Source organism: Chaetomium globosum, genomic scaffold (assembly GCF_000143365.1).
Source record: "Chaetomium globosum CBS 148.51 scaffold_6 genomic scaffold, whole genome shotgun sequence".
NCBI lineage: Eukaryota > Fungi > Ascomycota > Sordariomycetes > Sordariales > Chaetomiaceae > Chaetomium > Chaetomium globosum.
Window position 1 is genome coordinate 2,792,028 of NT_165981.1, and position 27,769 is coordinate 2,819,796.

The 27,769-nt window shown below is 56.1% G+C and overlaps 8 protein-coding genes across 8 annotated transcripts; 5 read left to right on the top strand and 3 right to left on the bottom strand.

Moving 5' to 3' along the window:
* Positions 1-1,574: 1,574 nt before the first annotated feature.
* On the bottom strand, positions 1,575-2,124 carry CHGG_09217 (uncharacterized protein; the record flags this gene model as incomplete). Its single annotated transcript, XM_001227143.1, has 2 exons — positions 1,575-1,667; positions 2,014-2,124. The coding sequence occupies 2 exons, from the start codon at positions 2,122-2,124 to the stop codon at positions 1,575-1,577; spliced, it is 204 nt and encodes a 67-aa protein (XP_001227144.1).
* Positions 2,125-4,206: 2,082 nt separating this feature from the next.
* Positions 4,207-5,040, bottom strand: CHGG_09218 (uncharacterized protein; the record flags this gene model as incomplete). Its single annotated transcript, XM_001227144.1, has 2 exons — positions 4,207-4,496; positions 4,554-5,040. The coding sequence occupies 2 exons, from the start codon at positions 5,038-5,040 to the stop codon at positions 4,207-4,209; spliced, it is 777 nt and encodes a 258-aa protein (XP_001227145.1).
* Positions 5,041-7,067: 2,027 nt separating this feature from the next.
* Positions 7,068-9,347, top strand: CHGG_09219 (uncharacterized protein; the record flags this gene model as incomplete). The annotated part of the gene is made up of 3 exons (XM_001227145.1): positions 7,068-7,513; positions 7,583-9,140; positions 9,258-9,347. The coding sequence occupies 3 exons, from the start codon at positions 7,068-7,070 to the stop codon at positions 9,345-9,347; spliced, it is 2,094 nt and encodes a 697-aa protein (XP_001227146.1).
* Positions 9,348-9,804: 457 nt separating this feature from the next.
* On the bottom strand, positions 9,805-12,943 carry CHGG_09220 (uncharacterized protein; the record flags this gene model as incomplete). The annotated part of the gene is made up of 3 exons (XM_001227146.1): positions 9,805-10,737; positions 10,788-12,425; positions 12,596-12,943. The coding sequence occupies 3 exons, from the start codon at positions 12,941-12,943 to the stop codon at positions 9,805-9,807; spliced, it is 2,919 nt and encodes a 972-aa protein (XP_001227147.1).
* Positions 12,944-14,075: 1,132 nt separating this feature from the next.
* Positions 14,076-16,528, top strand: CHGG_09221 (uncharacterized protein; the record flags this gene model as incomplete). The annotated part of the gene is made up of 4 exons (XM_001227147.1): positions 14,076-14,351; positions 14,418-14,702; positions 14,964-15,543; positions 15,594-16,528. The coding sequence occupies 4 exons, from the start codon at positions 14,076-14,078 to the stop codon at positions 16,526-16,528; spliced, it is 2,076 nt and encodes a 691-aa protein (XP_001227148.1).
* A 676-nt stretch (positions 16,529-17,204) lies between these two features.
* CHGG_09222 (uncharacterized protein) lies at positions 17,205-18,044 on the top strand (the record flags this gene model as incomplete). The annotated part of the gene is made up of 1 exon (XM_001227148.1): positions 17,205-18,044. The coding sequence occupies one exon, from the start codon at positions 17,205-17,207 to the stop codon at positions 18,042-18,044; it is 840 nt and encodes a 279-aa protein (XP_001227149.1).
* Positions 18,045-20,321: 2,277 nt separating this feature from the next.
* Positions 20,322-22,648, top strand: CHGG_09223 (uncharacterized protein; the record flags this gene model as incomplete). The annotated part of the gene is made up of 3 exons (XM_001227149.1): positions 20,322-20,387; positions 20,443-20,872; positions 20,931-22,648. The coding sequence occupies 3 exons, from the start codon at positions 20,322-20,324 to the stop codon at positions 22,646-22,648; spliced, it is 2,214 nt and encodes a 737-aa protein (XP_001227150.1).
* A 1,041-nt stretch (positions 22,649-23,689) lies between these two features.
* On the top strand, positions 23,690-27,661 carry CHGG_09224 (uncharacterized protein; the record flags this gene model as incomplete). The annotated part of the gene is made up of 8 exons (XM_001227150.1): positions 23,690-23,722; positions 23,892-24,041; positions 24,105-24,782; positions 24,840-25,427; positions 25,515-25,986; positions 26,383-26,486; positions 26,951-27,166; positions 27,248-27,661. 8 exons carry the CDS (start codon positions 23,690-23,692, stop codon positions 27,659-27,661), a joined length of 2,655 nt encoding a protein of 884 aa, XP_001227151.1.
* Positions 27,662-27,769: the final 108 nt, after the last annotated feature.

Sequence of the window (27,769 nt, forward strand, 5' to 3'; positions counted from 1 at the left end):
GTATTCACCACGGCTCGGTAACTCGCAGCCAGTCTATTCGTTTGCCGATGGGGGCGGAGGAGGGGGCGGGAGAAACCTTGCAGCCGACCATTTGCGCATTATCAGGCATCGATTCCCTGCCACAGAAACGTTGGCGTTTTCTTCACTCCCCGAGAAGACGTAGCAAATGGTCCGCAGTAGCCCCGTACATGGCCGACTCAACCTCCGAGGAACTGCCTCGACCCGATCCCGGGCATACCGGGAGGAAGAGAGTTCTTGACCAGAGCTCTAGATCTTGCAATCCACAGCTGCCAACATGAAAAGCCAAGACATCGAACCGTCCCTCCAGCTTTCCTGCTTGGCATTCACCAAGAACCCGGGTTTCGACTACCACGATACTGGTTCAGGACCAGGGGATGCAGCTGAGTCGAACGAGTGAGTTTAAGCTTGCCGCATAATCACCGATACTTGAAGGTGGCACCACAACAACAATACCAACAATAACAACGACAACTGTCCATCATTGGTGCGTTCATCGCCCTCTGCCACTTACAGCAAGCATCCTCTACAACAGGGGGTACAGCAATTTCCTGTTCTTGTGGTTTTCTGGGGTCATCCACCTCCCGTTTCTCGATCCCGAATGCTGATAATACTTAGTCACGAGCTAATAGGCCGAAACCCATATTCCTCGTTCACAAACTCGCTGAGCGGAGTGAGAGTCGGGCCTTCGTCGGTCAGCACCGGTGTTTCCACCCCACCCGACCCTCCACCAGCCCCCCAGCCAGGAGAAACAGGGACCCGGCCAAGCCTCCTGGTTCATCCCTTTTAGGAAGGCTTCTAGAAATATTCGCCGGGCCCCACCCGGTCCACACCGGGGCATCGCCGGAAGATATCAGGGCATCGGACTCGGGGGCTGCGGAGGTGTGAGGGCTCTGCACCCCATCCCCTCCTCCCACCATTCACCCCAACAACTTCCTACTACACCCAACATCGGTGCGCAGACTCGCCCAGCATCCCACCGATGACGTGACCAACAGACACACGGCAAACAACTGAGTCGGGTCCCGCAGCGGCTTCGGACATGACCGGGACGACAACTGCAGCAGTTTGACTCATGTGAGGGGCTCACCAGTAGGTACTTGGGCGATGTAGCCGGTACGGCCGTACGGTGGCGCGTCCGCGGCAACCACGATGGGATGGCCCCGCGCGGTGAGGCACGGAATCTCGATCTCGTTTCAGCTCCAGCTCGTTAAACTTTTGTACAGTATTCTCCACGGCCGGTCCACACACCACACACCACAAACTGTCTCTCGCCTCGGCCGTTCGTCTGTTGTTTTATTTCCCTTGCTAGCGCCAGCGAACGCGGCGGGCGAGCGGGTGGGTTGTGGGAGAGGGGTCATTGCGCGCCAGGGGGGTTGTCACATGTGAGGAGGCAACCTTCTTTGCGTCTACGTCGTAGGTTCATTATGCTGGCGTGCATTCTAGTTGGCAGGGCGTGGTTTGATATGGCCTATAGTCTAGGGGATCTTGAAAACGACACGCTAAACGCCTGGTGAGAATTACCGCCGTGACAGACGCCGTTACCTCTTTTTTTGTTACGGCCTGGCCCACCACTCACTCCCACCAGTGCTTTCCTCAGCGTAGCGCGTTATACCTCGAGCCCCCATCCAAGAGAATCCCAAGGCCCCCTAGAGGAACACAGAGGAGGCCGTGGCAACATAGCTCCATCGCGACCCCCTCATGTTGCAAATTTGATCGGGCTCTGTCAAGATGCCACCACACCCTCACGAGCACTGCCGTCGATCGATTCAACCCCATCCACATACTGTCACACTCGGCGGGGAAAACTCAGCAAGACAAGGTTCCATCCTTCAGGATCAGCGAGGGAGGTGTGACTGAAGCCAGAGCTTACAACCAACCCCCGTCTATACATAGCCGTGGCGGAATCTGGGGTTTTTTTTGCGGTGGGGTGGACGTCAGTGCGCGCGAGCCAACCGCACAGTACGAGCAATTCGTCCTCTTCTGTGCACCAACCTGGCTGAGATCTCGAGGCGGGTGGGCTGGTTCTGGTGATCGTGGCATGCTGATTTGTCGCCTGGGAAGAGGGGGCTTTTGGTCTGATGTTGGTGGTTGTGGCAGAGTCATGGGGGCTGGTGGGGGAGGGGTCGAGGGAGATGGGATGGTGATGTCAGGTTTGGGTAGGGCTGTTGTGGGACCGGGGGCGAGGGGAATTGAGTTTGTGGTGATGGCGGTATATTGCTTTTTTTTTCTTTTTATCTGTTAATATTTTGGCGTTGGCTCGTTTGAAGTTGGTCAGCGTTTGCAGACGCAGTCGCCGTTTTTCATGGAGGCTGTGACGGGGTGCTAAAGGGGGTGCCATAAGGACACTCAACCTCCTTGTTTGTTTATTCTGTATGCCCTACTGGATAGTCACGGTTTTGCCACTTAAGCTAGGGGGCCCAGTTGCCTCCCCTTGGGCAGTGCTAGATTGGAGAAACCTAAAACACCCTGTTTTCCCAAGCGTGTAACCACTAGCTAAGTTGAGCAACCTATGTGTCCGTATACGGGAGACGGTCAGCTTGTACATACCAGCCTTGCGCCATATGTATAGGTACGTGGAAGACAGTCCAGGCACTCAAACCATAACTACGTAGCCCTAGTGGACTCGTGCGGGTTTACACTCTCAGATCTTGCCTCTTCACGTGTCAATATCGGGACAGCTCGGCTTGTGACTCTGTAAGGCTGATGAAACTTCAGACGCTTCACTCCCCGTGGCACCGCAGTGGACTAGATGATGACGTATCATTGTGTGTTGAAAGTACTAGCTCCCTGGACAGGTACACGTTGTCTGTGGGGAGGATGTAGAGACCTCGTCGTACTTAGTGTGTTCGAGGTTGCTGCCTGATGTCATCTATATGGTCTATGGTCTTTGAGAGGATCCAACGGTCGGTTTCCAAAGTCAAGAGCGTTGATTAATCCGAGATGTAGGGATGATTCAAATATCTCCTAGACAAGGGTACGAGGGTAGATTATAAGATTATAGGCGTAGGAGTTATGGTTTTAATATTGGTAGTCTGATCGATTTTAACAAATTGGGTACTATGTAAACGGAGGCCCAGAAAGAGAAGCGCGCAGGTTTGTCTGATCTCAACGCCCCGTGCCCCTTTGTCTCTTGTCACATTGAATAGGCGCGGAGATATTTGGCGCAAACCGGCTGATGTTGATTGAGTCCTCATGGACCTTCCAAGATATGAGAACTACCATCATTCACCATACGGATGACTGGTTGCCAATCATGGTCAAGTTTGGCAAGGGTTGGTTATGGTTTTGAAGTTTTAATCCAAAGCTTCACACTGGATTTGTCATGGATGGTTAACTCTAAATCTGAGAGGCAAGAATCACTTGCATGTGGTCCCATGGAGAACTCAATGACAGGAAAAGGGCACCCTAGAATATCTATACCGCCACCACCACCACCACTTGGCCACACAGCCGGACGACAGGATAGCACGACTCGGGAAAGTGATCCTAACAACGAAGTGCCACTGTCAAACCTCATGCACCCAGGCAACACGCATCCGATGTATGCGAGGGCGTTCCGACCTGAGAAAGCCACCCGTCGCATTCCTCGGATTGACAACAGACAACTCGCCTAAGCCGGCCAATCATGATAGATCTTGCCTGATAACCAAGCATGCAAGCATTGCTGCATTCTCTATAAAGTCTCACGCAGTTCGTCCCTCTCCGGTTTTTGGATTCTCACATTTCCCTTCCAATGGCTATGGGCTAGGGCCGGGTTTACAAGCAAGGACTTGGCTCTCTTGCCAAACTCCAGGTCCCAACAAACCAACAGAACCCCAAACGACTGCCCTATACGCCGTGCTCACCACTGGCGGGCTTCGCTTCCCCTGTTATTCTTTAAACGCTCCCTTGGCCCACCTGAACTTTCCTAGTTCTACCTCCCATCCGCGTCTATATTATGCGTTCCGCTTAGATGGCGGTGACAGCTCGCCGGTTGACTCAAGCCCCGGGACACCAACGGGGTTGGGGGGGATAGGTACAGGCGACGTATGAGCGAATGCCGAGTGTCCTGATAGTTGACCCATGTTGATGGGTTGTACCGGCGCATACCACCTCGACTCAATAATGGCAGGGTTGTTCTGCCGGAGCCGCCTTAGACAATTCTTGACGACAACTGCCGAGTGAATAACCCCGGGATACCCTCTCTCAGCCGCCTAGCTCGGTCCGAACATAATTCATGGGCCACTCGGCGTACTTCTTGTAGCGCTCTGGTAGGTTAGCGGCGAGCTGATTCATCCAGGCGATGCAGGACTTCTCTCGATATGCGAAGCGGCGGCCAACTTCGCCGAGGGCGATGTAGCCAATAGCGAACTCGATGAGAACGAAGTGGATGAGGAGGAGCTGCGCCGGGTAGTGATTGGGGTCTACGAACGGGGCATATTCCTCGGGTGCCGCGTGTAGGACAAGACCGTAGTGCTCAGAAAAGTGAGCAAAGGCTAACAAGGGATGTCAGTTTGGGGGAGTGGGGTGGACCAAGGGGCAGCATGACGGACCTTCGGCAGCAGACACTCTTGCGATCTTGACGACGTGCTCAGTGGAAGCCAGGAACCTAACCTCCAACGAGCTGGTGCAAAGGGGCCCAAGTGCGCGCAGGGACTCGAGAAAGCCGGAAAGAAGATCTTCGTCTTTTCGTTGAAGAACAATGGGGGCCGTCCCGAGTATCTTCCGAACGCTGTTGCCATAGCCGTCTCGAGTAAAGACTTTAAAGAGGGAGTCTTGGTACTCCAATAGTGATGTTTTCGCAATGACATGGCAGCCTTTGATCATGGACATGAACTCGGTCATGCCTTCGGGCATGCATGAGGCTTGAAAGGCCAAGGCGAAGATGGCGGCAAACCTGGCGTCCGCTTCCGCTGTAGACGTCGGGCGCGTGCTCAACGCTTGATTCAACAGGGTGATGGCTTTGACACGGTGGGTTAGGGCATGGGACGAAACGTTAGCACCGTAGATGTCGAGGTGGGAGGCGGCCAGGCCCAGCATGGCGTGCATCAAGTAATCATACTGCCACGCAATAGTTAGCACGGCTATTTGATGGATCGAAGAATTAGATGCACACTATGGGTGACTGACAGTATGTGCTAAGGGCGCTACATTCTTCCATATATCGTCACCTCGGATAGGAAGCGGCGGATAAGCGGTAACTAAGAAGTGGTGAAAGAAACGCATGTCGTCCGGGGTAAAGAGCGTCGGCGTGGACTGGAGCGGGACTGAGGGCGAGGGTATCACGGACAGTGACGACGACTCGACGGCGGCGGTCAGGGGGCTCTGCGACTGCCGGGGGCGGCTGTCCGGGTATTCGCAGTCCAAGCCGATGCGGGTGCAGTTGGAGCATTCGGGCCGTGACTCCTGACATTTGACTTTCCTACGCTTGCAGTTGAAGCAGCCTCGGCGCGACTTGGTGTGACCCTTCCGAGGAATCGGTTTCCGGCGAACCCTAATGCTCAACTCGGCGGGATCCGGGGACGGGGTTCCGGCCGCAGATGCCAGAGCGGAGCCAGGCGAGCTGATCGGGTCCGTATTCTCCGAGCTCATGATCTCGCCGGCTGGTCCCTGGCTGAACCAACAAACTAAAGTGAAAGGTGAAGAAAGCTAGCAAGACGAAATGCGTACAAGTAGAACCAAGAGAAGTTTTGGGTAAAACCCTTGGCATGATCCGGCCTCCAAAGCTGACGTTGATGTTGTCGTCAGTCATACCGGGCCTAATGTCAGCTTCCGGAGGGGCAATGGCCCGAAGGCCGCGAATGCATCTTGCATGGATTGTCCCCAATTCCCGCTTGCGACCCGCAGCGTTGATTGGGAGCCGAGACCAGGGGTCGATCGTTAGCTTCCAGGGGGTACACGAAGTACGAAGTACGGATCCGTAATCTATCTTCGTCCGTATTATAATTCGTCTCGAATAAAGGGACTCGAAAAGGAAAGTAGGTACTTGTTCCTACAGAGTAATGTATCGGTATGATGTACGAACAGGTATCGTGGAATAATTCCTGCGGGATGAAATGAAGGTGGCCCGGGAGTTGCATCGATCAGTTATGTTCCTTCCTGTCTTGGAAAACATCCGACTTTCACCCTCGGAGACACCCGTGTTTGCCCGTCCCATCTCTGAGTTAGGCACAAGGCGAGCATCTCAACTCAACCTTGGGTACGAAGTACAAATTGCTAAACACCAAATGTGAATGTGTTGAGACTCTCAAGACTGTAGGAAAAGAAACGAGACGACACGAAAGCCACCCGACAGTCCAGGTAATTGCTTCTTGTAAAGCGACGATAATCGGTATTCTACGGCTGGTTTTACCCCGGTTATTAGTCTAGAGTTTCTGTTTCTCGAATCCTGCCTGTTTTTGGACCAAAGCACAGCATCCCCATGACACCTCAACGGCTCGATTTATTTTTCTGATAACGTCATGTGGGTTCCGATCGGAGAGGTCTCGGGTCGAGGTGACAGGCTTGGCGATCAGCGACCCGCCCGATTGAGACCAAGCTTGGCATGTCAAGCTCCAGAGGAGTGTGGAGGGTCTCCGGGGTTGGCCCTGTTCCGCTGCCAGCTGGGCGCCGCCATGCGTCATTGTGCTGCTTCGAGATGCAGAGCAGTTGGAGAGAGCCAGGCGAACCTCTCGCCCAAATCGAGGGGGCAACTCAAAAGAGCTGAAATTCCTCAGACAACATCAGCTCGTTGCTCCCCGCCAAGTGAAGCCACCTGTTTACCCCAACTCGAATCTCAACAAAAACCACAACCCATCATTGGCGAAGCCCTGGCTGCGCCCGTCTGCACTGTCTCACCTGCCACCCGTCTAGTCGAACAGGGCTCCCAAGAAACGCCAACCGAGGCCGCTCGCCTCCTCGTGCGCTTTGCAAAAGGTCGCAAACCTCGGCACACAACAACTCGACCCACTGTCATATTTTAATAAGTTACGCGAAGAGACGTCCTGAAGCTTGCGTGAAGAAAAATCGAACTAGAAAGGTCAAAGATCACATAGCCATAGCAGCCAAACAACTCGCAGCTTTGCACCATGACGTACAAGTATAGCGCCAAGCCGACGCCTCTGGGCATGGTGCAAAAGCCCCCTTACACCATCGAGGCCCCCGGCGTCCAGCCCGTTGAAGGCGAAACGATCCCCCGCCGGCATCCCAAGGCCAAGGATGGCCTACTCGAGCGCCCAGCCCCGGATGTCAACACCACCTTTGACCTCTTAAAACGAAGTGCCGAGCTCTACGGCAACGAGCCCGCAGTTGGCAGCCGGAAGCTGATCCACACCCACAAGGAAAAGAGGAAGGTCCCCAAGGTTGTCGACGGCAAGACCACCGAGGTCGAGAAGGAATGGACCTATTACGAGCTGTCCGACTACACTTACATCACATATCAGGAGTACTTTACCCAGGTTTTGCAAGTTGGCGCTGGTCTAAGGAAACTGGGGTTGTCGCCAAAAGACAGGCTGCATATCTTTGCGACGACCAGGTACGGCCATACCCTCAAAACCGTTTTTAGCTAGGATACAGTTTCTGACACCTGAGTTAAACGACATAGCTCGCAATGGCTCTCCATGGCACACGCATGCTCTTCGCAATCCATGACCATCGTCACCGCATATGACACCCTCGGCGAGAGCGGCGTTGAACACTCGCTCGTTCAGAGCAAGGCGAATGCCATGTTTGTCGACCCGCACCTGTTCAAGACGATCAAAAATCCGCTCAAAAAGGCGGAAGCCGTCAAGTTCCTTATCTACAACGAGGAAACCCACCTGCCCGTACCCGATGCCGAGATCGAGGAGTTCAAAGCTGTCCACCCGGAGCTTACTATCTTGTCATTTGGCGAACTGCGCGCACTAGGCGAGGAAAACCCGACAGAACCAGTCCTACCGAGCCCCGAAGAAATGTATTGCATCATGTACACCTCCGGCAGCACCGGCCCGCCCAAGGGTGTCCCCGTCACCCACGCGGGCTTCGTGGCCGCCGTGGCGGGCCTGTACTCGGTCATGGAGGAAGCTGTGAGCCACCGCGAATACGTCTTGGCCTACCTCCCGCTGGCGCACATCTTTGAGCTCGTGCTCGAGAACCTCGTCATTTTCGTGGGCGCGACCCTCGGCTACGGCTCGCCGCGCACGCTCTCCGACACCAGCATGCGCAACTGCTACGGCGACATGCGCACCTTCGCGCCCACCGTCATGGTCGGCGTCCCGCAGATCTGGGAAACAGTCAAGAAGGGCATCGAGGGCAAGGTCAAGGCGTCGGGTGCGCTCGCGGGCACCGTCTTCAACGCCGCGCTCGCCCTCAAATCCTTCCTCGTGCGCAGCGGCCTCCCCGGCGGCGCCCTCCTCGACAGCACCGTCTTCAGCCAAGTCCGCGCCGTCACCGGCGGCCGCCTGCGCTTCGTCGTCAACGGCGCCAGCGGCATCGCCACCCCCACCCTCCACTTCATCTCCATGGCCGTCGCGCCCATGCTCAACGGCTACGGGCTCACCGAGACCTGCGGCAACGGCGCCCTCGGCTGCCCCCTCCAATGGACCCCCGACGCCGCCATCGGCCCGGTCCCCGCCGCCGTCGAGATCAAGCTCGTCTCCCTCCCCGAACTCAACTACTCCACCGCCAGCACCCCGCCCCAAGGCGAGATCCTCATCCGCGGCGCGCCCGTGTGCACCGCCTACCTGGACAACCCGGACGAAAGCGCCAAGGCCATCACCCCGGACGGGTGGTTCCGCACGGGCGACATCGGCGAGTTCAACGCCGATGGCCACCTGGCCGTCATCGACCGCGTCAAGAACCTGGTCAAGCTGCAGGGCGGCGAGTACATCGCGCTCGAGAAGCTCGAGGCCATTTACCGCGGCGCCGCCTGCGCCCAGAACGTCATGGTTCACGGCGACAGCTCCGCGCCCCGGCCCATTGCCCTCGTGCTGGCGAACGAGAAGGTGCTGGCGCAGATGGCCAAGGAGGTCGGCGTTGCGGAGGGGGCGGATCTCTGTGCGGATGGGAAGGTGAGGGGCGCGGTGTTGAAGGCGCTGCAGGGCGTGGCGAGGAAGGAGGGGTTGAGTGGGATGGAGACGGTCGCTGGGGTGGTGGTCGTAGAGGAGGAGTGGACGCCGGCGAATGTGAGTGTCCTTTTTTTCTCCTTTCTCTTTCCTTCTCTCTTTTCTTTCCTCCACTCGCTTGGGGGTGATGGGGAGCTATCGTTCGTTGGCTCGATGTTTGCTAACGGTTGATAATAGGGGCTGGTGACGGCGACGCAGAAACTGAACCGTAAGGCGATCAGAGAGAAGTACGCCAAGGATATCAAGGCCTGCGTGGAAGGCAAGTAAAGGAAGGGTATATGTGCTTGGGACTAGTATTATTTTTGGGTTTCTGCTCGGCGGTGTGATCCCCTGAGCATTCTAAGTTATGTTCACGACATTGGGCTAGGCATACGGCGAACGAGCACTTGGTCGGCGTTAACTAGGGATTTGGAACTACCTACCTACTTCTCCATCTTGGGACAATATTGCGCGTTGTTCTGGAACGGGTAAAAATGTAGGCTTTGAAGCATAGCTATCTAACGGTGGGATGACAATGGGTCTAATGCAATTGGTATCTCGAATGATTAGTACGGTAGAGATGAACCTGTCCCGAGCGCCTTGCTTCCCTGACTTGTCGTAACGCATTCCAATCATCAATCCGCCCCACGAACCTCGCTGGTCTTCTTCCAGCTAACTATTATATTCGCTGCGTTGCGTCTATCCAATAATATCAACCCCCCCCCTACCATCCGACATCAACACCTCACGTTCCCCGCCGCCGATAATAAACCATATACGCCGAGGTCGTCCCATTCTGATACATCGTCTCCGTCAAATCTCCGGGCTGGCCGGTGCCGATCTTGACGCGGTCCACCTTGTCGTCGTTGCACCGGAACCAGTCGGTCGGGTCCCTGGACAGCTCGTCCTGCACGTAGCTGTAGTAATGCCCGCCGTTGATGCCCTGGCCCACGTGCACGGTGACGGCGTAGCAGTCGTAGCGCATCTTGCCGGCGAAATGACGGTCGTCGGTGGTGGCCATGTCCGGGTCCGGCTCGGCGCAGTAACGCGTGAGGTCGAGGTCGCGGATCGGGAAGCGCACCTTGGAGTGGATCTTGCCCGACGACATGAGCCGGCTGCTGAACCCGCCACCACCGCCGGCGCTGTTAAAGCGGTTGAGGCAGAAGGCGAGGCGGTCGGGGAGCCGCGCGAATTTGGCCTTGCGCGTGCGCCCGGGCTTGTTGCACGTCTCGCAGATCAGGTCGGGGAAGTGCTCCGAGGTCTGATGGTTGGCGAGCAGGCTGTCGAGGTCCGTCGGATCGTCCATGCCGGCGAGGTTGAGAATCCAGACGTCGCATGGTTGAAAGAGGCGGATCTCCTGCCGACAGGCGCTGTTGTGGCACCGCGAGATGAACACCTCGAGCCCGCGGAAGTACTTGTCGATGATGGAGGCGCTGGATTTGGAGTATTCGCGCCAGTAGTCAACGGCATTCTGTATGATAGTGCCGGTCTTGGGCGTGTACGGCTTTTCCTCCTTTGGGGCCTTTCTGTCGCGGCGGACGTTGGTCTCGTCGTGGATATTGTCCATGATAAAAGAGTAAAACTCTTGGGCATCTTGTTGCGAACAGCCACCGAATATGTCGCAGTCCTGCTTCATCCTACCGTCTGAGCCCTTGGAATGAATGTAGTGGATGTACTCCTGTGTAGCGTCAGTAACGGGTACATCGTAGCAGTGAAACGTGTACTAACCATGATCGTTTTGGCCGCAAGAGACTTGAATGACCCTTGGTTGAGCCAATGCAAGAGGTTGGCCAAACATTTCATGAGGAGTTGGGGATTCTCAAGGTTTTCGTCGGGCTTCATAGGCACCTTGTACGCATCCTTCCATTCTCCGCTCCATACCTCACGCGCGAAGCCTGGCGTGGCGAACATGGCCTGGAGGGAACTGTTCGCGAAGCAGTAGACGCCTGGGTTCTGTAGGCCTGTTCGGTATTTCCGGACCGTGTCGGCGACTTGGGCCCCGGTCTTCTTAGCCAGAATGACGGAGTTATCCTCGGCCTCGGCAAGCCCACTATAGCTCCTCCGCGGAAGTGCTGGGGGTGGGCGTGTCGGTGGCGACGGGAGCGAGGTGTAAAGGTTCTCTTCGTGAGATAAGCGGTGGTGGAAAGGACTCTGCGGCCGGTTCGCCGGGGGGCTAATCGGAGACACCATCGACTCATGCTGTTCGGAAATGGAAGGGAATCGACGAAGGAAATCCTCGGTTGTTCTGATTGGGGATATCGCCCCGGCATCCCCAATGGTCTCTTCCCATCGCTTGGCCTCTGCCGGGTCTTGGATCGGCCGAGTCACGTACCTTTGGCGCCGGTTCAGGAATGAACGTGCCATGGGGCTTGCCGTGTGCTTCTTCGAAGTAGTCGTTGAGGACGACTGAAGGCTCGCGTGGCCGACCAGACTCGTCCACGCGTCTAAACCTCCGCGCAGCAACTTCGGGGAAACTTGCAATCCCGATGCGCCCGTAAAGTCGTACTGGCTAAGCGCATCGAACAGGCCAGATGCAGCTTTCTCGCTGGTGGTGTGTGGCCTGGGGACAATCTGTTCAGAGTCTTGGTCGTAAAACACCACCAGGTCGAACTCATGACGCTTTTCAAAGAGCAGCTGCTCTGATGCTGGCGCCAGAACCATGCTATCTGCGACCTGCTCCGCCGAGATATGATCCCTCGCAAGCACCTCGGGCTCTAAACATATGGTAGCCTGTGACATGATGTGGCCATTATCGAACTCCTCACGGCTCCTAATGTCAATGAGTAGAATTGAGAGGTCTTTGGCCCCAGTCCTCATAAACCCAAGTAGATCATCAACAGATATCGTGATGCCGTCCGGGATGGTTAGCTTGGGCCGTTTCGCCGGAGCGCCTGGAGGCACGGAATTATGGGCATGTGCAACAGCCTCAGGGGGCTGAGCATGTTTGGGCGCTGGCTTTGAAGGTGTTGCCGAATTGGTTCTCGTGAACATGGCACGGGGGGCACTCGAGGGAAGAGCAGCCGTTTCGCTCGAGATAGTTCCTCGTGGCGGGTTGTAAATCGCGTCGGGCATCCTAGGCAACCCGGCGATCGCGCCGGTCAATGGTGGGTTTGGAGGCAGCGGTTTTGGGGGCTTTTGGGTCTCTGGTAACCCCGACGACGCGGCCGATTGTGTTCGAATATGATGCAGGCCTTGGGACGGGTTGGGCGCACCTGCCCGAAGGTTTGCGAAGCGCTGGAGGAGGTCCTGGGATTTGATAGAGGCCGTTGCTGTACCCGGACGTAGCACATTACCGTGGAGGCCTTGGGGTTTCGGGTGAACCACGGGCTTGTTCTTGGGCGGAGAAGAAACAGGAACATCTTTGGCCTGTACAGTCCCATTCACAGCGCCTCCCTTGCCTTGCCCGTTGGTTGCCGCATTGCCCGCGGATTCCGGGCCGGTAGGCGGTAGGCTGGACGCCGGTCCTAGCATTGTCCGCTTTTATTTGTTCCTTGATGGCCTCAAAGTCGCCGTGAACGGGTATGCACCTGACGCACAAGCCGCTGGTAGCGCTCAAATTGCGCCCTGTTATCGCTCTGTAGCGATACCCATCCCTTGTTTTTCTTGATGATATCAAGGAGGATAATGTTGGTCCGTATGTAGTCCTTGAGAGCAAAGTCGGGCCTGCCAAAGCTTTTCGACGACTCGGCTTGCCGTAGACATATTTCTGCAGTCTGAAGGACCTTCTCTACGGGAGTGTGCGTGTCAATGTCGACAGTGACGGAGGTGATGTCTTCGATGTGCGGGAGTGGCCGCTTCCCCCCCATTGCGCCATCTGGGCGCCCATCGAACCCCCCCAAAGACGCGGATCTGGCATGACTGGACGTGGTCGTCGAGCCCGGCATGGCGGAGAAAGCAGGTTTTCGAGTGCCTCGCCGGCCCTGGGCGATGCGATATCGAAGAGGGGCAGTCCAAGCCCGGGGTCGCGGAGTAGACGGTATAAGTCGGTTATATCGGGATCGAAATTATCATGGCTCGAATTTTTGGGGCTGGGACTGGTGCGTGGTCTTGCGGCGTGGTTGTCGTCGTCAGCAGATGGAAAATGCTGGAGATAGGATGCAATACCACTCTTGTGGACGAGAGAGAACCGGGGATTATATTCGGAAAGGAATAAGAAACGGGGCACGAGTTAGAATATTTCTTTCTTTGCTGAGACCGAGATCATCCCCATCCTTTGTTCCGAACTCTGTTGGATTCCTCGAGGACTTGTTATGGTCGGCCTGTTGCTGCTGCCGAGTTGTCATGTGGGGTGTGTCTGGGAAGCTGGGGTCGCAAGCACCTTGGAGACCGACTGGGGGGTCTTTCTTTGTGACGAGTGACGAATGCGGTCCCTTGCCCCTCGGCTGGCGGAACATACCTTCACTTCTTGGCAGTGGCTCAATGCTTGGGTTGCGACTTTATGGACCACAATCAAACTGTTCGGATTCTGACCAGGCCGAGAATATATTTGACTTTTCCTTATCTGATACTGAAGAAAAGGAAAGCACAGGACCTAGAAAGATACAGTCCCGCCTGACAAGGGACGCCTTGGACCATGAACTCGGATTGTAAAGCTCGCCACATTGTGAACTCTGCAAGCAAGTAAGCCCAGTGCAAGGGCCCCCCATGCCACCTCTTGGCGGGCTTGTGGGAGGCAAGCTGCGGCCCCCAGCGAGGCGGGCACGGCGGGCCCATCAATACGTAACCAACGACAAGGCAGCCGCATCGAAACTCCAACCTTCCTCCATCGCAAACATTGGCCGCGTAACCTGCCGATGCACTAACACGCGCTGCTTATTACATACCTACTCAATACGCTCAGTAATTGTTGCGTCTCTCGGATATTATCGATCCCGGAACCGACAGAAAGCTGCGTTACCTCAGGACACTCGCCCCGCACCCTTCCGACCAACCTCTCGAGAGCAAACCCCCGAGTCGCAACCCTCGTTCGCCTCCCTTCAACAGCAGCATTTCTAGTTTTCCATCCCTTCTTTCAAAATGATGGGGTGGTGGTCGTCTGGGGCCAACAATGCCCTAGATGAGCAAATTGACAAGGCTACGAGCAGCAGTCTGTATGAGCATACCGAACCCCCGTTGCGAGCTTGCGGCAGGGCCCCCGAGCTAATTGTAGTTGATCACAGGGAAGACATCGCTCTCAACCTCGAGATTTCCGACATTATCAGATCGAAGACGGTACAGCCGAAAGAAGCCATGCGCTCGCTCAAAAAGCGCATCAACAACAAGAATCCCAATACCCAACTCAGCGCGCTGAACGTGAGCCTCAGACTCTACCCCACGCCCATGAGAGAGCTGCGCGGACTTGGCTGCTAACTTGGCCAGCTCACCGATACCTGCGTTAAAAATGGCGGGGCCCACTTCCTCGCCGAAATAGCCTCCAGAGAATTTATGGAGTCTCTGGTGTCGCTCCTCAAAGCCGTCGGTCCTGGTACTGTCAACGCCGAAGTGCGCGCCAAGATTCTCGAGCTTATCCAGTCCTGGGCCACCGCCGCCGAAGGCCGCTACGAACTCGGTTATATCGGAGAGGTGTACAAGACCTTGCAGCGGGAAGGTTACCAGTTTCCGCCCCGGGTCACGGTTGCCAGCAGTATGATCGACAGTAACGCGGTATGGTTCTCAATACGTTGAAGGACGACGGTGAAAATGCTGACACTACTTAGCCCCCCGAATGGGTTGACTCCGATGTTTGTATGCGGTGTCGAACCGCCTTCACATTCACCAACCGGAAGCACCACTGCCGTAACTGTGGCAACTGTTTCGACCAGCAATGCTCGACCAAATCCCTTCCCCTTCCTCATCTCGGCATCCTGCAGGCGGTCCGGGTAGACGACGGATGCTACGCCAAGCTCACCGACAAGTCTTCTAAAGCCAGCGGTGCCCCCCCCCGAGCGCTCATTTACCTACTCCTCTTCCCCCGCCAAGCCCAAAGGGTCTTCGATGCAACCGCGGAACGCTCGGGTGGACGATGGTTTTGACGAGGATTTGAAGAAAGCTTTGGCGATGAGTCTTGAGGAAGTCAAGAGCCATTCCAGGGGTTATGTCTCCTCCCCTGCGGCCAACGGGGTGACCTCAAACCAGCCTAAGCCAAACGGGCACGCCGCGCCCAAAGCGGTCGAAGAGGAGGACGAGGACTTGAAGGCCGCCATTGCAGCGTCTCTGGCGGATATGGAGGAGCAAAAGAAGCAGCATGCTGCGGCTCTGAAACAACAGGCCTCAGGCGCGGCAAGCTCTTCATCAGCCGCACCGTCTGCACTTCCCAAGAACGACTACGAACTCACTCCGCTCGAAGCGGAGAACATCAACCTTTTTTCGACTCTTGTCGACCGCTTGCAAACGCAGCCACCTGGGACAATCCTGCGCGAACCACAAATCCAGGAGCTCTACGACAGCATCGGCGCGCTGCGACCCAAACTTGCCCGGACCTATGGAGAAACGATGAGCAAGCATGGTAAGTCAGCTCAAAACGAGGCGAAGAAGCGGCGACTGACCCTCAACCAGACACCCTCCTTGATCTGCACGCGAGATTGTCAACGGTTGTCCGTTATTACGACCGCATGCTTGAGGAGCGCCTGTCCAAGGCCTACAGCCAGCACAGCATAGGAGGATATAATCTACCGCCGCCGAGGCAGGCTCCCGGACCGTATCCATCATTGCAACCCAATGCGCCCCCTGCCGCAGGGCCAGCAGAGAACTTCTACACGGGTGAGCAGCAACAAGAGTATAGCCACCCGACAACACACCAGCCCTATCCGCAGCCTACACTGGCACAGTACGGAGCCTACGACAAGCGCGGTTCTGTTTCTGCGCCTTCAAGCAATCAATACCCCCCACAACAAGTGCCTCAACACACTGGAAATTGGGGTCCTGCGTCGTCTGCCCAGCAGTATGGCCAGCAGCCCAGCTACCCCCCGAATGAGCCTCCTCAAACCGCCCAGTTGCAACAAACGCCGAATCCGGCGCATTTATCCGCGCCCGCGCCCGCGCCGAATGACTCTATCGGCACCACCCCTACGGCTGACCCCAGCGCATCATTCTACTTCAGTTCGCAGGCCCAACAGCAGCAACAGCAGCAACAGCAGCAACAGCAGCAGCAGCAGCAGCAGCCGCAACAGGTCCCCAGCTCCCCGCCCGACCCGAACATGTCGCCATACCCTAACCTTGCTCAACCATTGCACTCATACCAGCCATCCCTACCTCAAACGCCGGCATCCATTCCCGCCCAGCCTTCCCAGCCGCAGCAAGCACATCAAGCACCACCACAAGCCCAGCAGCCGTACTGGCAGCATTCGGCCGCCCAGCAGACGCAACTCCCGCCGGTGTGGCAACCGCCTCCGAGCGCTGCGTATGCAGGGTATACCCAGGAGTCCTTCCCCTCGGCGCCGCACCATGCTCCAAAGCAACCCGTTGTGGAGGAAAGCTTAATCGATCTATAGACGGCAACATCAAGTGCAGCAGTGGGGGATGTCAAGAACAGGCAATGTAGGATGTTTAGTTTGGTCAGGCGTTCGAGAAGGAAGCAAGGCGCACTACGCCCGGTTTCTGAAAGTGAAGCGACATATGTATGTAAACGGAGTTGTTAGGGCATGGACATGACGACGGCGTTGTGGCTGCGAATACCATGTATTGTTGGACAAACGAGCCAAGTCTTTTGAGAAGTGCCTCCAGCTGTTCCACCGGCTCCTGCGAGCTCATCGAGACCCCGAATGTCCTGCACCTCGCACCGAGATCCGGAGAAGGCTGACGTAATGGCGACCTCCCGGCCAATGACGGCCTGCCGGGACTGCCCGTGGTCACCCAGCGTAGTCGGGCGGGTCCCCCTTTAGGGGATAAGGCCCGTTGATACGGGCTTGGGCGCCGATGCGATCCGGCACCGCACTGGAGCAGGCGGTGGAGACGCAGGCGTCGGGCCGTACGGCGTTTTGACTTCTGGGCCGGCGAATGACTCACTTGCAATATTATTTAAGAAACGAACTGAAACTCGGAGTTTGCGAAAGAATCATCAAGTTCAACTTGACCTTCCATAGGTATCTACAAGATTGTCGTCATTACCCCTGACGCCATCACAACCACGTATCTCCGATCAACTTCCCCCCTTTTCACACCCCCAAGATGCCCACCTACATCCACCTCGTCCGCCACGCTCAGGGCTTCCACAACCTCTGCGCCGCCAATCACTCCCTCCCCGACCCCGACCTCACCCCCCTCGGCAACACCCAGTGCGCCACCCTCGCCCAATCTTTCCCCTTCCAATCCCAAATCACCCACCTCGTCGCCTCCCCGCTCCGCCGCACCATCTACACCTGCCTGCTCTCCTTCGCACCCGCCCTCCAGCAACAACAACAAAACACCACCACTTCCCAGGACGGAGAAGAAAAGAAGAACCCCCTCGTCGTGATCGCCCTCCCCGAGCTCCAAGAAGTCTCACCCCTCCCCTGCGACACGGGCTCCGACATCGCGGCGCTGACCGCCGAGTTCGGCCCGCGCGGCGACGTCGACCTGGCGCTGGTGCGCGCTGTGGCCGCCGAGTGGACGGTAAAGACGGGGGAGAGCCGCTTCGCGCCGGTGATGGAGCGGCTGGAGGCGCGGGCGCGCGCCGCGAGGGTGTGGTTAAGGGAGTTGGGGGCGAGGTTCGAGAGGGAGAATCCTGGCGTGGATGCGCATGTGGGTGTGGTGACGCATGGGGGGTTTTTGCATTTTTTGACGCAGGATTGGGATGGCATGAATCCGCAGGCGGGGACGGGATGGGCGAATACGGAGTGGAGGAGTTATGAGTTTGTGGAGGGGGTGGGGAGTGCGGATGGGGAGGCTAGGTTGAGGGAGACGGGGGAGAGTTGGAGGAGGAGGAGGGGCAGTGCTACGGGGTTGACGGAGACGGAGCAGATGGAGTTGAGGGTTGCGGTGGAGGGGCAGTTGGTGGAGGAGTGGGGGGTTGATGGGGGGAAGGTGTAAGGGGGTGGAAGGGTGAGAGAGGTTGGGGTGTTTCGAGGGTTGGAATGAGTGCTCGGAATAGGTACTGAGGTATGGGGTGTGATGTTGATGTTCTTGATGGATTTTTTAGGTTTTTTGGAGGGCTGAGTTAGAACCTAGGGCACTTGCAAATGGCCCCATTAGAGAGAACGGCTGTCAAACGAAGGACACGAGATAGACTAAGTTAGATTCATGAAACGCTAGCTTGCTTCTTAACTACCGGCCTGCCTTGTCATTGGGGACACAGGTGAGATGAGATGACCTGAGAGTTCGCCCTTCGCCCTCCTCCTTACCAATGTCTCTTGTCGCTTTCTCTTTCCAACACGATTAACTGCCTGTGTCGAGAGTTTCACACCGAATACAACATGTCAAACTGACCTGCCTTCCTTCGTACGTAAAGCGTGGCAGCCAACAGTATACTACCAAGTGGAGGCCAAGTACCGGCAGAGTGCAGATCGATCGGGGCTCTGTCCATTTATATGTACCCGAAAAGCGCGCGGTAAGTTTGGTTGGTTCATCTCGCATGGCTGCGTTGACAGACGTAACACCAACGCCTTTGCTGCCAAGCTTGATTGGCAATACCGATGCGCAAAGGCTGATTCAGAAATAGATTTGCGTCGGGCAATAGTCAAAGTTGAGGCTGACACGGTACGGTACAGACTGCAAGTGGCGGCCCGCTGGGTTGCGCCAACGAAGTTGCGTTGTCTGAGCGAACCATTCGGATCATCGGCCCAATCTCGATGTTTTTGATTTTATATCTGTGGCGGCCGCCAGCCAAGGATTCCGCCAAGTTGATGGCTGCATCCTGGCTTGCGCGGTTCGCAGGCCGTTGATGCCGCGCAGCCGCCACCCGCGTCCTGCTTCTTCGGGATCGAGTTCCCGTGTTTCGCAAACTCTCGAGGTCGACTTTCCATCCGTGGTTGGACAGGTGTTTCATCGGGTCTGAATTTCAGATGGAGCCCTGCAAGGGGTGGACGACTTGCCCAATCAACGAGCAACGTAAAGACTTCCGCGGCAGGGGCGGCAGCACGGCAGGAACAGAAATGCAGGGATGCGGTGCCTGCAGTCAGACTGGGGAGGGGCCTAAGGGCTGAGACAGTTTATTTGCCGAATGACGGTTAAGTCAGTCTAAAATAGACAATTTCTTGTAGTGATGCTCTCGAAAACGGCTCCTCCTCCGCGTCGACAAGCTATCCGACCAATCCCGCAAGCCACCCGAGGGCCGCTTATGGGCCCACCTTACTGGTGGGTGTCTCCCTGGTCCCTCTAGTCTGAATTCATGCCCCTTAACTCTCCACCTGTCGCAGATGCACCCTCCTTCACCCTCCCTTCGTTCCTCGGAAACCCTTCACAAGTCGTCAGGACGGCCGATCCAGGGTCGATTGGAAACACGATCGACTAGCCAGTCATTCCTTACTGCATGCCAAAGTAAAGAACATTCTTTTTTTTTTGTGACTTGGGCAATACACGACGCCAATTCACAGACCAACACCGGGCTATTGTTCCCCGACAATCGAACAATAATAGTGCATCGACCGCACAATTTCCAATATCGACAACCCTCTTTCCCCCGCTTCGTCACATCCTTGCCCTCGCCGTCGATCTGACACCAGGCCTTGGAACTTTGCCCAGCCGATCAAACCCGGACTCGCAGGCGTTGTCTACCCCACGATCCCACGTCCACAGAACCCAGCAACCCTCCTCTGGCCTCCTCCGACCTCGATCTAGCCTCCCCGATTCCGGGTCTCTCTCTAGCCCGGCACAGCAGACGCTGTTCCATCGTGATCCGGAATCCCCACAGCGCCGAGACGGTTCTCGCAACGCGCTCCCTGCCTCTTTGGCCGTCGCATTGTTCAACAACACTACAGATCCTGATTACCACCGTCATCGCGATGCCAGCCGGAGGAAAGAGCTGTTGAGGCCACTGCTGGCCTTCCGATCCGACCAGTCAGATCCACTTTCTGACGTTTCTCTCTTTTGTCTCTCCTTCACGCAGCGACGTGACCTCATCGACTCTGAACACTAGGACCTCTCGCTCTTTTGACGATCTAGCCACAGTCGGTTTCTTCGCGGGCGAGGAACGACTTGTGCATCCGGCAGCAAAGCCAATCTCTTGAACCACTCTTTTTGCGATACCCCAAAACGACACATCGATTGTGTCGACGACTTCAGCTTCATCAATTCTTCGACAGTTTCGATACCACATCTTGTTGGTCCGGCTAGCCCGTTTTCTTGCGCCTGGTTCGCGCCATCCACACAATGGGTTTTCTAAGGCATGGTAGACGGGATGTCGAGGTACATCCTGAACAGAAGTGGGATTTCATTGTGAGTACAGCCCACTTCGGAAGGACACAGGAAGTAAATTAACCCTTGTCTCCAGAGCCTTAATGACTTCAAGTCCACGTCTTGTTTTACGCCGTTCGCCTACGGCTACCTCTGGTTCTCCCTGATTATCTCACTCGCTGTGTATGCTGTTGACGTGTTCACTGCCTACCAACTTCTCGCCTTCAACAAATGGTCCTCGCAGATTGAGCCCGCTCAATTTATCCCCTTCGACATCTCGAAATGGATCTTCACTGTCTGCATTCTCCTTTCCTTCGCCAATCTCGCCTATGAGTACTTCCGTGCGGTAACCATCATGCGCCGAGGGAGCGTTGCCGAATGCTTCCTGGACAGCTTAGCTGCGCGTCTGGAGAGTATCCGGATGGGACAAGGCCGAGGTTGGAAGAGATTCCTGGTCTTCGCCGAGCTCACCAAGAGTAAAAAGGGGGCCGAATACATTGCCCTCTTTACCTTCTTCAGCTTTCAATGTAGGGCACCCTTTGAGGATACAACCCAGCCGGGCATCTGTTTGCTGACAATGAATAGCTTGGATCCGCACTATTCTTTGCTCCGGGCCTCGCCAGGCCATTAACGCAATGACCCTCTACTCTGTCTACGACGCAAGGCTTCAGATCAACCAGGCCAGCTTCGAATCCTCTCTCGCCGATTTCTTTGATAAGATCAGAGCTCTAGCGACCGAGGAGCCCCGCCAGGCCGTCATCCTGTCTGGTATGCTTTTCACCCTCGTTATCTGGATCTTCTCCTTCCTGTCGTTACTCCTCGCCGCCTTCTTTTTTGTCTTTTTCTTGTGGAGCTACATCCCACGCGAAGATGGTGGCTTGTCCGGTTTCTGCGAGCGCAAGGTCAACAAGCGCCTCAAGCAAATCGTCTCCATCAAAATCAACAAGGCCATGGCTGAGGATGAGCGGAAACGGAAGAAAGCGGAGCTCAGGGCAGCGAAGAAGAACGGCGGAGACAGGCCGATGACAATGAAGCCGTCCCTACCGGTCCTTGGGGACGACGATCTCGCGCAAATGCCATCCCTCAGCCGGGCGGATACCTTTGCTTCCTTCGCAGAAAAGCCATCTCACCCGAGCACTCCCGGGAGCTTCGAGATGAACGCTCTCGGTCGAAAGCCGCCTATGCCGTTGAGGTCGAACACCAAAGGGACGACGGCGAGCCAGTATTCGGCTGAGACTTCACTTCTTGGCGGTGCCGCGGGGATGGGTATGGCCAGCTCGGAATCATCTACGCCCACTTTGCCGCCACTCGACCTCGGAGGCTATCCGCCAGTACGTACCGCAACCTCCTCGTCTAACAGGAGCTATGGGCCGCCGCAACCCCAGGGGATGGCAATGAATGGTTCATCTTTGCGCGGTTACACAGCCAGTCCTGCAACCTTTGCATCGGATCCCATGCCATCTCTTCCGCCTCCCGTCATGTCACCAGTTGGGGCCTTCAACAACTATAGGGGACCGGGTCCGAACCAGCCGAACCAGCCAAGGTTACCCTATCCCGGGGATAACAGACTGCCCCAGCGAGGGGACACAAGATCACCTTTCCCTGAGGACAACGGGGTGCCTCAGCGTGGCGATACCAGATCTCCCTATCCCGGTGACAACAGATTACCCTTTCCTGGGGACAACATGATGATGCCACAACGTGGTGATACTAGGTCACCCCATCCTGCCGACACCAGATCGCCTTTCCCTGGGGACAACGGGCTGCCCCAACGCGGTGACACCATATCTCCCTATCCAGATGACAACAGGTCGCCCTTTGACGACCAATTGAGCGGGCGTGCTAGCCCCGCCCCGTCGACAACTACATACCGCAGCAACCCAATGTCACCACGCGGGCCGGGCCCGGACGGTTACCCCATCCGCAGCGCCACCAACCCAATGCCCCCGCGAGGCGTGCCTCAGTTCCCACCCTCAAGAACCATGACCCAGCCCATGCAGCCTTTCCACCGGCCAACCAACAGCAACGGCTCGCAGAGGAGCATGCAGAGCGCCGCCCCTCCGTACCAGCCGTACCAGCCGTATCATCAACCAACCGCCAGCAACAGTTCGTTGAGGAATATGGTCCACGCAGCATCGTATGATGAACAAGACAACCGCAGCGAATATAGCGGGTTTTCTGGTCGGCCGAACCCCGCCCCATTCAACAACCAGAGAGGGCCTCAGGGCGGGTATGGCAATAGCAACAACAACGGCGACGACGGGTGGAACCAAGATCTGGAGAAGGGTGGGCCGATATATTGAGCGTTTAATAAACGGCCTACACGGGGTATAAAGAAAACACCTAACCTTCACTGAGTTAATGGTAATTCGCCATTCCTCATTCCCGAGTGGCGATGCTTCATGAATCTCGAGAATTGGATGACCTTGGGGCGTATACAAACAGCACCAGACCCGACGTAGAGATCTGGCTGTATTCTATCTATTGTACATATTTCATACATTTTGACGTGTCGGGTTGATGATACAGCTTCAAAACGTGGAGCCGATTCTTGGTGACGAATACATTCTGTTTTATGCTTGTTTCTCACATGGTCCGGTTCTGAATACGTGCTTAAGCAAGTCGTGCGCTTACTTGCCGTTGGCCCGCACAATCGTTGTTGCGAGGCCTTTGTCGGATGTCCGTTCTGTCGAATGGGGTATGTGTTTGGTACAAAAGGACGGCAATTCTTTTTCGAGTGATCTACCAGTAGTCTACCCGTATATAACGACCAGCCAGGTACCATGCCGAACGCTCGCGGGAGAGGCTTCTGAGTACAGAATCGGAAAGGGAAGGAAGGAACTTTAGGCTGCCGCCGTACCTACGACGGTGTGTAGGGTAGAGCTGCGACCTTGGGTTAGTTAAGGGAGCTGTTTTGTTGCCGTGATGCTTGTGGTGGGGTCGAAGGGTAGCCCATTCAATCCGAATACATGGTACGAGTGTTCATCCTGTCCGGAGGACAATATTGTGCTGAAACTTTTTCCTTAATTACTATGGGAAATTGATAAGAAACTGCGGGGCCAGCTTATCTGCGTGTGTGTATTGGTCGAGAGGTTGCAGCGCCCCACATTCTGCACACCCGGTGCTTGACGTCGCGCCGTCACCGCAGAAGAGAAGCAATTAATTGCTAGTTATCGCAAACGACGACAAAGATTAACAGCTTTGTTGGAGCCCAAGCTTGCGATCTTCTTCCTACAAAATGCGAATTCCAACTCGGTTGTGTCGGTAATCCCGCTATCGCTTACCACCGCGCATCGCTTCCTGATTTCAGCTCACTTCCGTTACGGACGGGTTTAACTGTTTCGATGGAGGGTGCTGCATCGCCGGCGGCGCAGAAGGTGTGTCACAATTGCCGCGTCGAGAAATCGATCGACTAGTTTTACGATCGTCGTGGCAATGGCAGAGTTGCTGCAAATTGTCTAGACTGCCGGGATCGACAGAGGGCATCTGTAAGGTTCAATGTTGTCATAGTTATCATTTCGGTTTCTCGCAGCTAACCCACAACAGAGAGCAGCGTCAACGGTTAGCATTTCGGCTGTAAGCGCGATCGGCCGTGGCGAGAGACCTGCCCCCGCCCGGCCCGACCCAGTCCATCTTGCGCCACGGCAAAACCTCACTCACCGGGTTCTTGCCAGCATGTACCACGAGGGCGGGCGTGTCGATACGGACACGCCGGGGATGGCCGCTGCTCGCGGCTAGATTTTGGCTGTTCAGCGATAGCATCGCGTCCAGCGCCGTCACGGCGAAGAGCCCTCCCAGACCCCCACCATGAGTGGTCTGCTTCGTCAACAACAGCCGGCGGATGCCGAGGATGGCCCCGCCTCTGCCCAGCAGAGGGATGATGCACCGAGCGCCGTGAGAGACGACGAGGACAATCCGCAGGCCACCCAACCACAGCTCCCCCGCGTTGGGCGGATTCCTGCACGCCGTCGTCCCCCTCCCAGTTCTCCGCCACGGTCTCATGGTCGTCGGCGTGGACGGCCACGACTTTCACGCAACCCGGTTGGCCGACCTCGTGGTCATCGCTCCGCTGCGGTACCCCCCCGCGACGAGTCTCCACCCCGCCAATTCGACGAACCGGGCCCCCGATTCACAGGCGGCGACCAGGAGACGCCACTTTTGGCCGAAGACATTGCAGTGAAGAGAGAGTTCGACGAAGCACTTGCTGCAGAGACGATGCAGCGATGCCTTCGTTGCAAGGAGCAATGGTTTGACGTCAAGCTCATGGCGGATGGTGTTTGCAAGCGCTGTCATGACAAAGATGATAAGAAGCGGCAAGACGAACCTTTTCTCCTCTCCGCAGAGAACAAGCTTGATTTTGGTGCCGTCCCACCCGAGTTGCCCCAGCTAGAGCCGCTGGAGGAGCTTTTCATTGCGCGTGTGCACGTCAGCGTCAATGTCTTCACGGTATGCGATGTTTTCCTGCAAGAGGGCTCACTGGATGACGGGTACTAGGTCCGAGGGCAACAATACAAGTACCGTGGGCATGTTGTACACTTTTTGCGCGACGTTGGCAAGGTGTACTCAGAGCTTCCCTTGCTGTCCAAGGATTTGGACATTGTCATCCTCCGACCACGTGGATCCGAAGGGGTCGAACAGATGGACCGACAATTCCGCAACCGCTTCCGAGTCTGCCGAGCAGCAGTCGAGACATGGCTCAGATTCCTCGCCGACAACCACCCTGGCTACAGAAATTTCACCTGGAACTACGACAACCTCTCCCAGTTGCCAGAGGACGGTGACGTTTTTGACCAGCTGAATATCCACGAGGTCGCCGAGTCTGGAGGTTTGCCTGCAGATTCTGGCCCTGTTGAAGAACCGGAAGAGGACGGTGAGGTCGTTGACGAAGCCGCAGTGCCAAATACGCTGATCCATGACTCGGAAATGAATCAGCTTCAAGGGCGAGTCAATAATGGTCCTGTTGAGGTCAATGAGCAAGTGCCCCTAGAACCAGTTGACCCCCAGGCTGCTCATCAGCTGCAGATGCCTTCCATCCAGCGCACTCCCCTCGATGAGTTCAACCAAAAGCATACGCTACTCTCTGTCGCCTGTCCGACCCTGTTCCCTCGGGGAGTTGCGGATTTTGTCGAGCCCAGACAGCGCAAGATCTCCTACTAGGATTACATGCAGCATGCCATGAAGTGGGAGGATGGCCGATTTGCTAAACATCACAGCTTCCGATTCATCGCGCTGAACACTCTGATGAGGCAGCAGGCGAGGGGTCACAGTCGAGTCTACGTTAGCAAGAACCACCGAACGCCTCTTACGAAGGAAGCCCTTCAAGAGGCGCTTGCCGACCCAGACAGACCGGAAGCTCAGGCTATCCTCAACCGGATCTCTCGCTTTGCTGGTGTCATCAAAGACACACGCCCCTTTTGGTACCGTCGACGTCGCGAGTGCGAGTCTTTTGCGCACTGCCTTGGTGTGCCCTCTACTTTCATCACCCTGAGCCCGGCCGATCTGCACTGGCAGAGCCTCTACCAGCACATGCCCGAATACGAGGAGTGGAAGGCCCTTGATGAGCTAATTAGTACAAGTTTAATAAGAAGGCCCAAGTGGATGGAGTTGGCCGACGGACAGATATTGGCGCTTCGTCTCTCCCGTAACTCAACCCTAACCCGGATTGTCCTCCGGAGAGGGACAGGAAAATTGCCAGGAGCGGGAGAGAGGAAGGAAGCGCCCCGGAGCGTAGCGAAGGGCCGCGCGACTGACGAACGAAGCGACGCCAGCAATTTTAAGAGGTTTTTTTTCCCTCTATCTCATCCTGTCCGGAGGACAATATTGCGCTCAAACTTTTGGAAATTACTATGAGAAATTACTATGGGAAAATGATAAGCTAATTGCGGGTCTTAGCCAGCCTTATCGTCCATCGGGGATTGGTTGAAATTTTGGGGCCTGGGTCCGTGTCTCATCACCTTGCTCGTTCAATTGATTTCCCGCGAAGTGTTTGTCGATTGTCACTTGACACTTTTACTTCCGCTATGGGCGGGGTTGACAGTTATCATGGACAACAGCGCCGCAGCGGTGGCGCGCAAGATGTGTCGTGGATGCCGCACCGAAAAAGACATCGGCCAGTTTCATGACCTTCGCGGTAATGGGAAGGTTGTTACACAGTGTTTAGAATGCCGGAACAAACGGAAGCTTCAAGTAAACCCTCTCCTGACTTCGTTTCTTTGCCTTACCTAAACCGTCGTAGCATACCATATCCCGAGTCAGCATTGCAGCATTGCAGGTAATCGGCCAGGAAAGCTCTGCGCCTGCTCCACTGCCTGCACTACGATCTCTCGTGCCCGCACCTCGCCAGAGGCGGGAGAATCCGCATATCGCGGCCTGGCACTTTCACTCGCGGAACGCGCTCTTCAGGGAGATTGTGCTTAAGAAGAAATTCAACTTGACGGATTTCTGATACCGGTACGAGTGGCAAGGTCGCGGCAGTAGCCATTCCCATGGGCTCTACTGGTGTGTCGGTACCCTCCTGGGAGCTCCTCGCTTCGAGATGCTCTGTCAAGCTCTCTCCCGAGGAGGTTGACAGCTTTGCTGATGCGCTTCGCATCTAACCCACCAAGGCCCAGGTCGTCGAGTACAACCACCAACACATGTTTGGCCTGGACAGCCCCGCCATTCAGGTCGAGGCAAAGCATGAGGGTGTTGGTGCGGAGAAGGTTGAATCCTCAAATGCCGGCAACTTGGCCAAGCGCTTGCCCTTATGTGTTGGTTGCAGGGTGATGCTGACGCGGAATTTGTGGGCGGACGTCGGGCTCGTCAACGGCGCACAGGGCACAGTCTACGACATATCCTGGAAAGAAGGTGCCGACGTGCTGCGAGACCCGCCCGAGGTCATCATGGTGGCCTTCGATGACTAGGACGGCCCGGCCTTCACGATGCCGAACGGGGAGCCGCTCCGTAGTGGAGAGAAGCTGGCTGTTCCCATCCTCCGAGTGCGGCAGGACTTCATGGTCGGCGCCAACTCATGTTCAAGAGAGCAGTTCCCGCTGTTGGTCAGCTATGCGATCACCGTCCACAAGTCACAAGGCATCACCCTGGACAAGGTCGTCTGCGATATCTCTGCGCCAGAGTTTACTTCTGGCCTCTCCTACGTGGCCGTTTCGCGGGTGAAGACACTCGGCGGGCTGATGTTTGAGCGGCCCTTCGATCGCAGCAGGATCTACCGCGAGACACCATCACGAGCTATGGGGTTGAAGTTGTCCGATCACGCTACCAGGCAACTGCAGGCGTTAGATGCTGTGGCGGGGGAGGTTCCCTCAGAGTCTAATTGATTTGTAAGTAGCGAGGACGTGAGTGTAGATACGTAACGTGAGTGGCGGAATAGAAACGATTCGTAGATGGCTCAAGTAGATGGAGTTGTTGGCCGACGGACAGATATT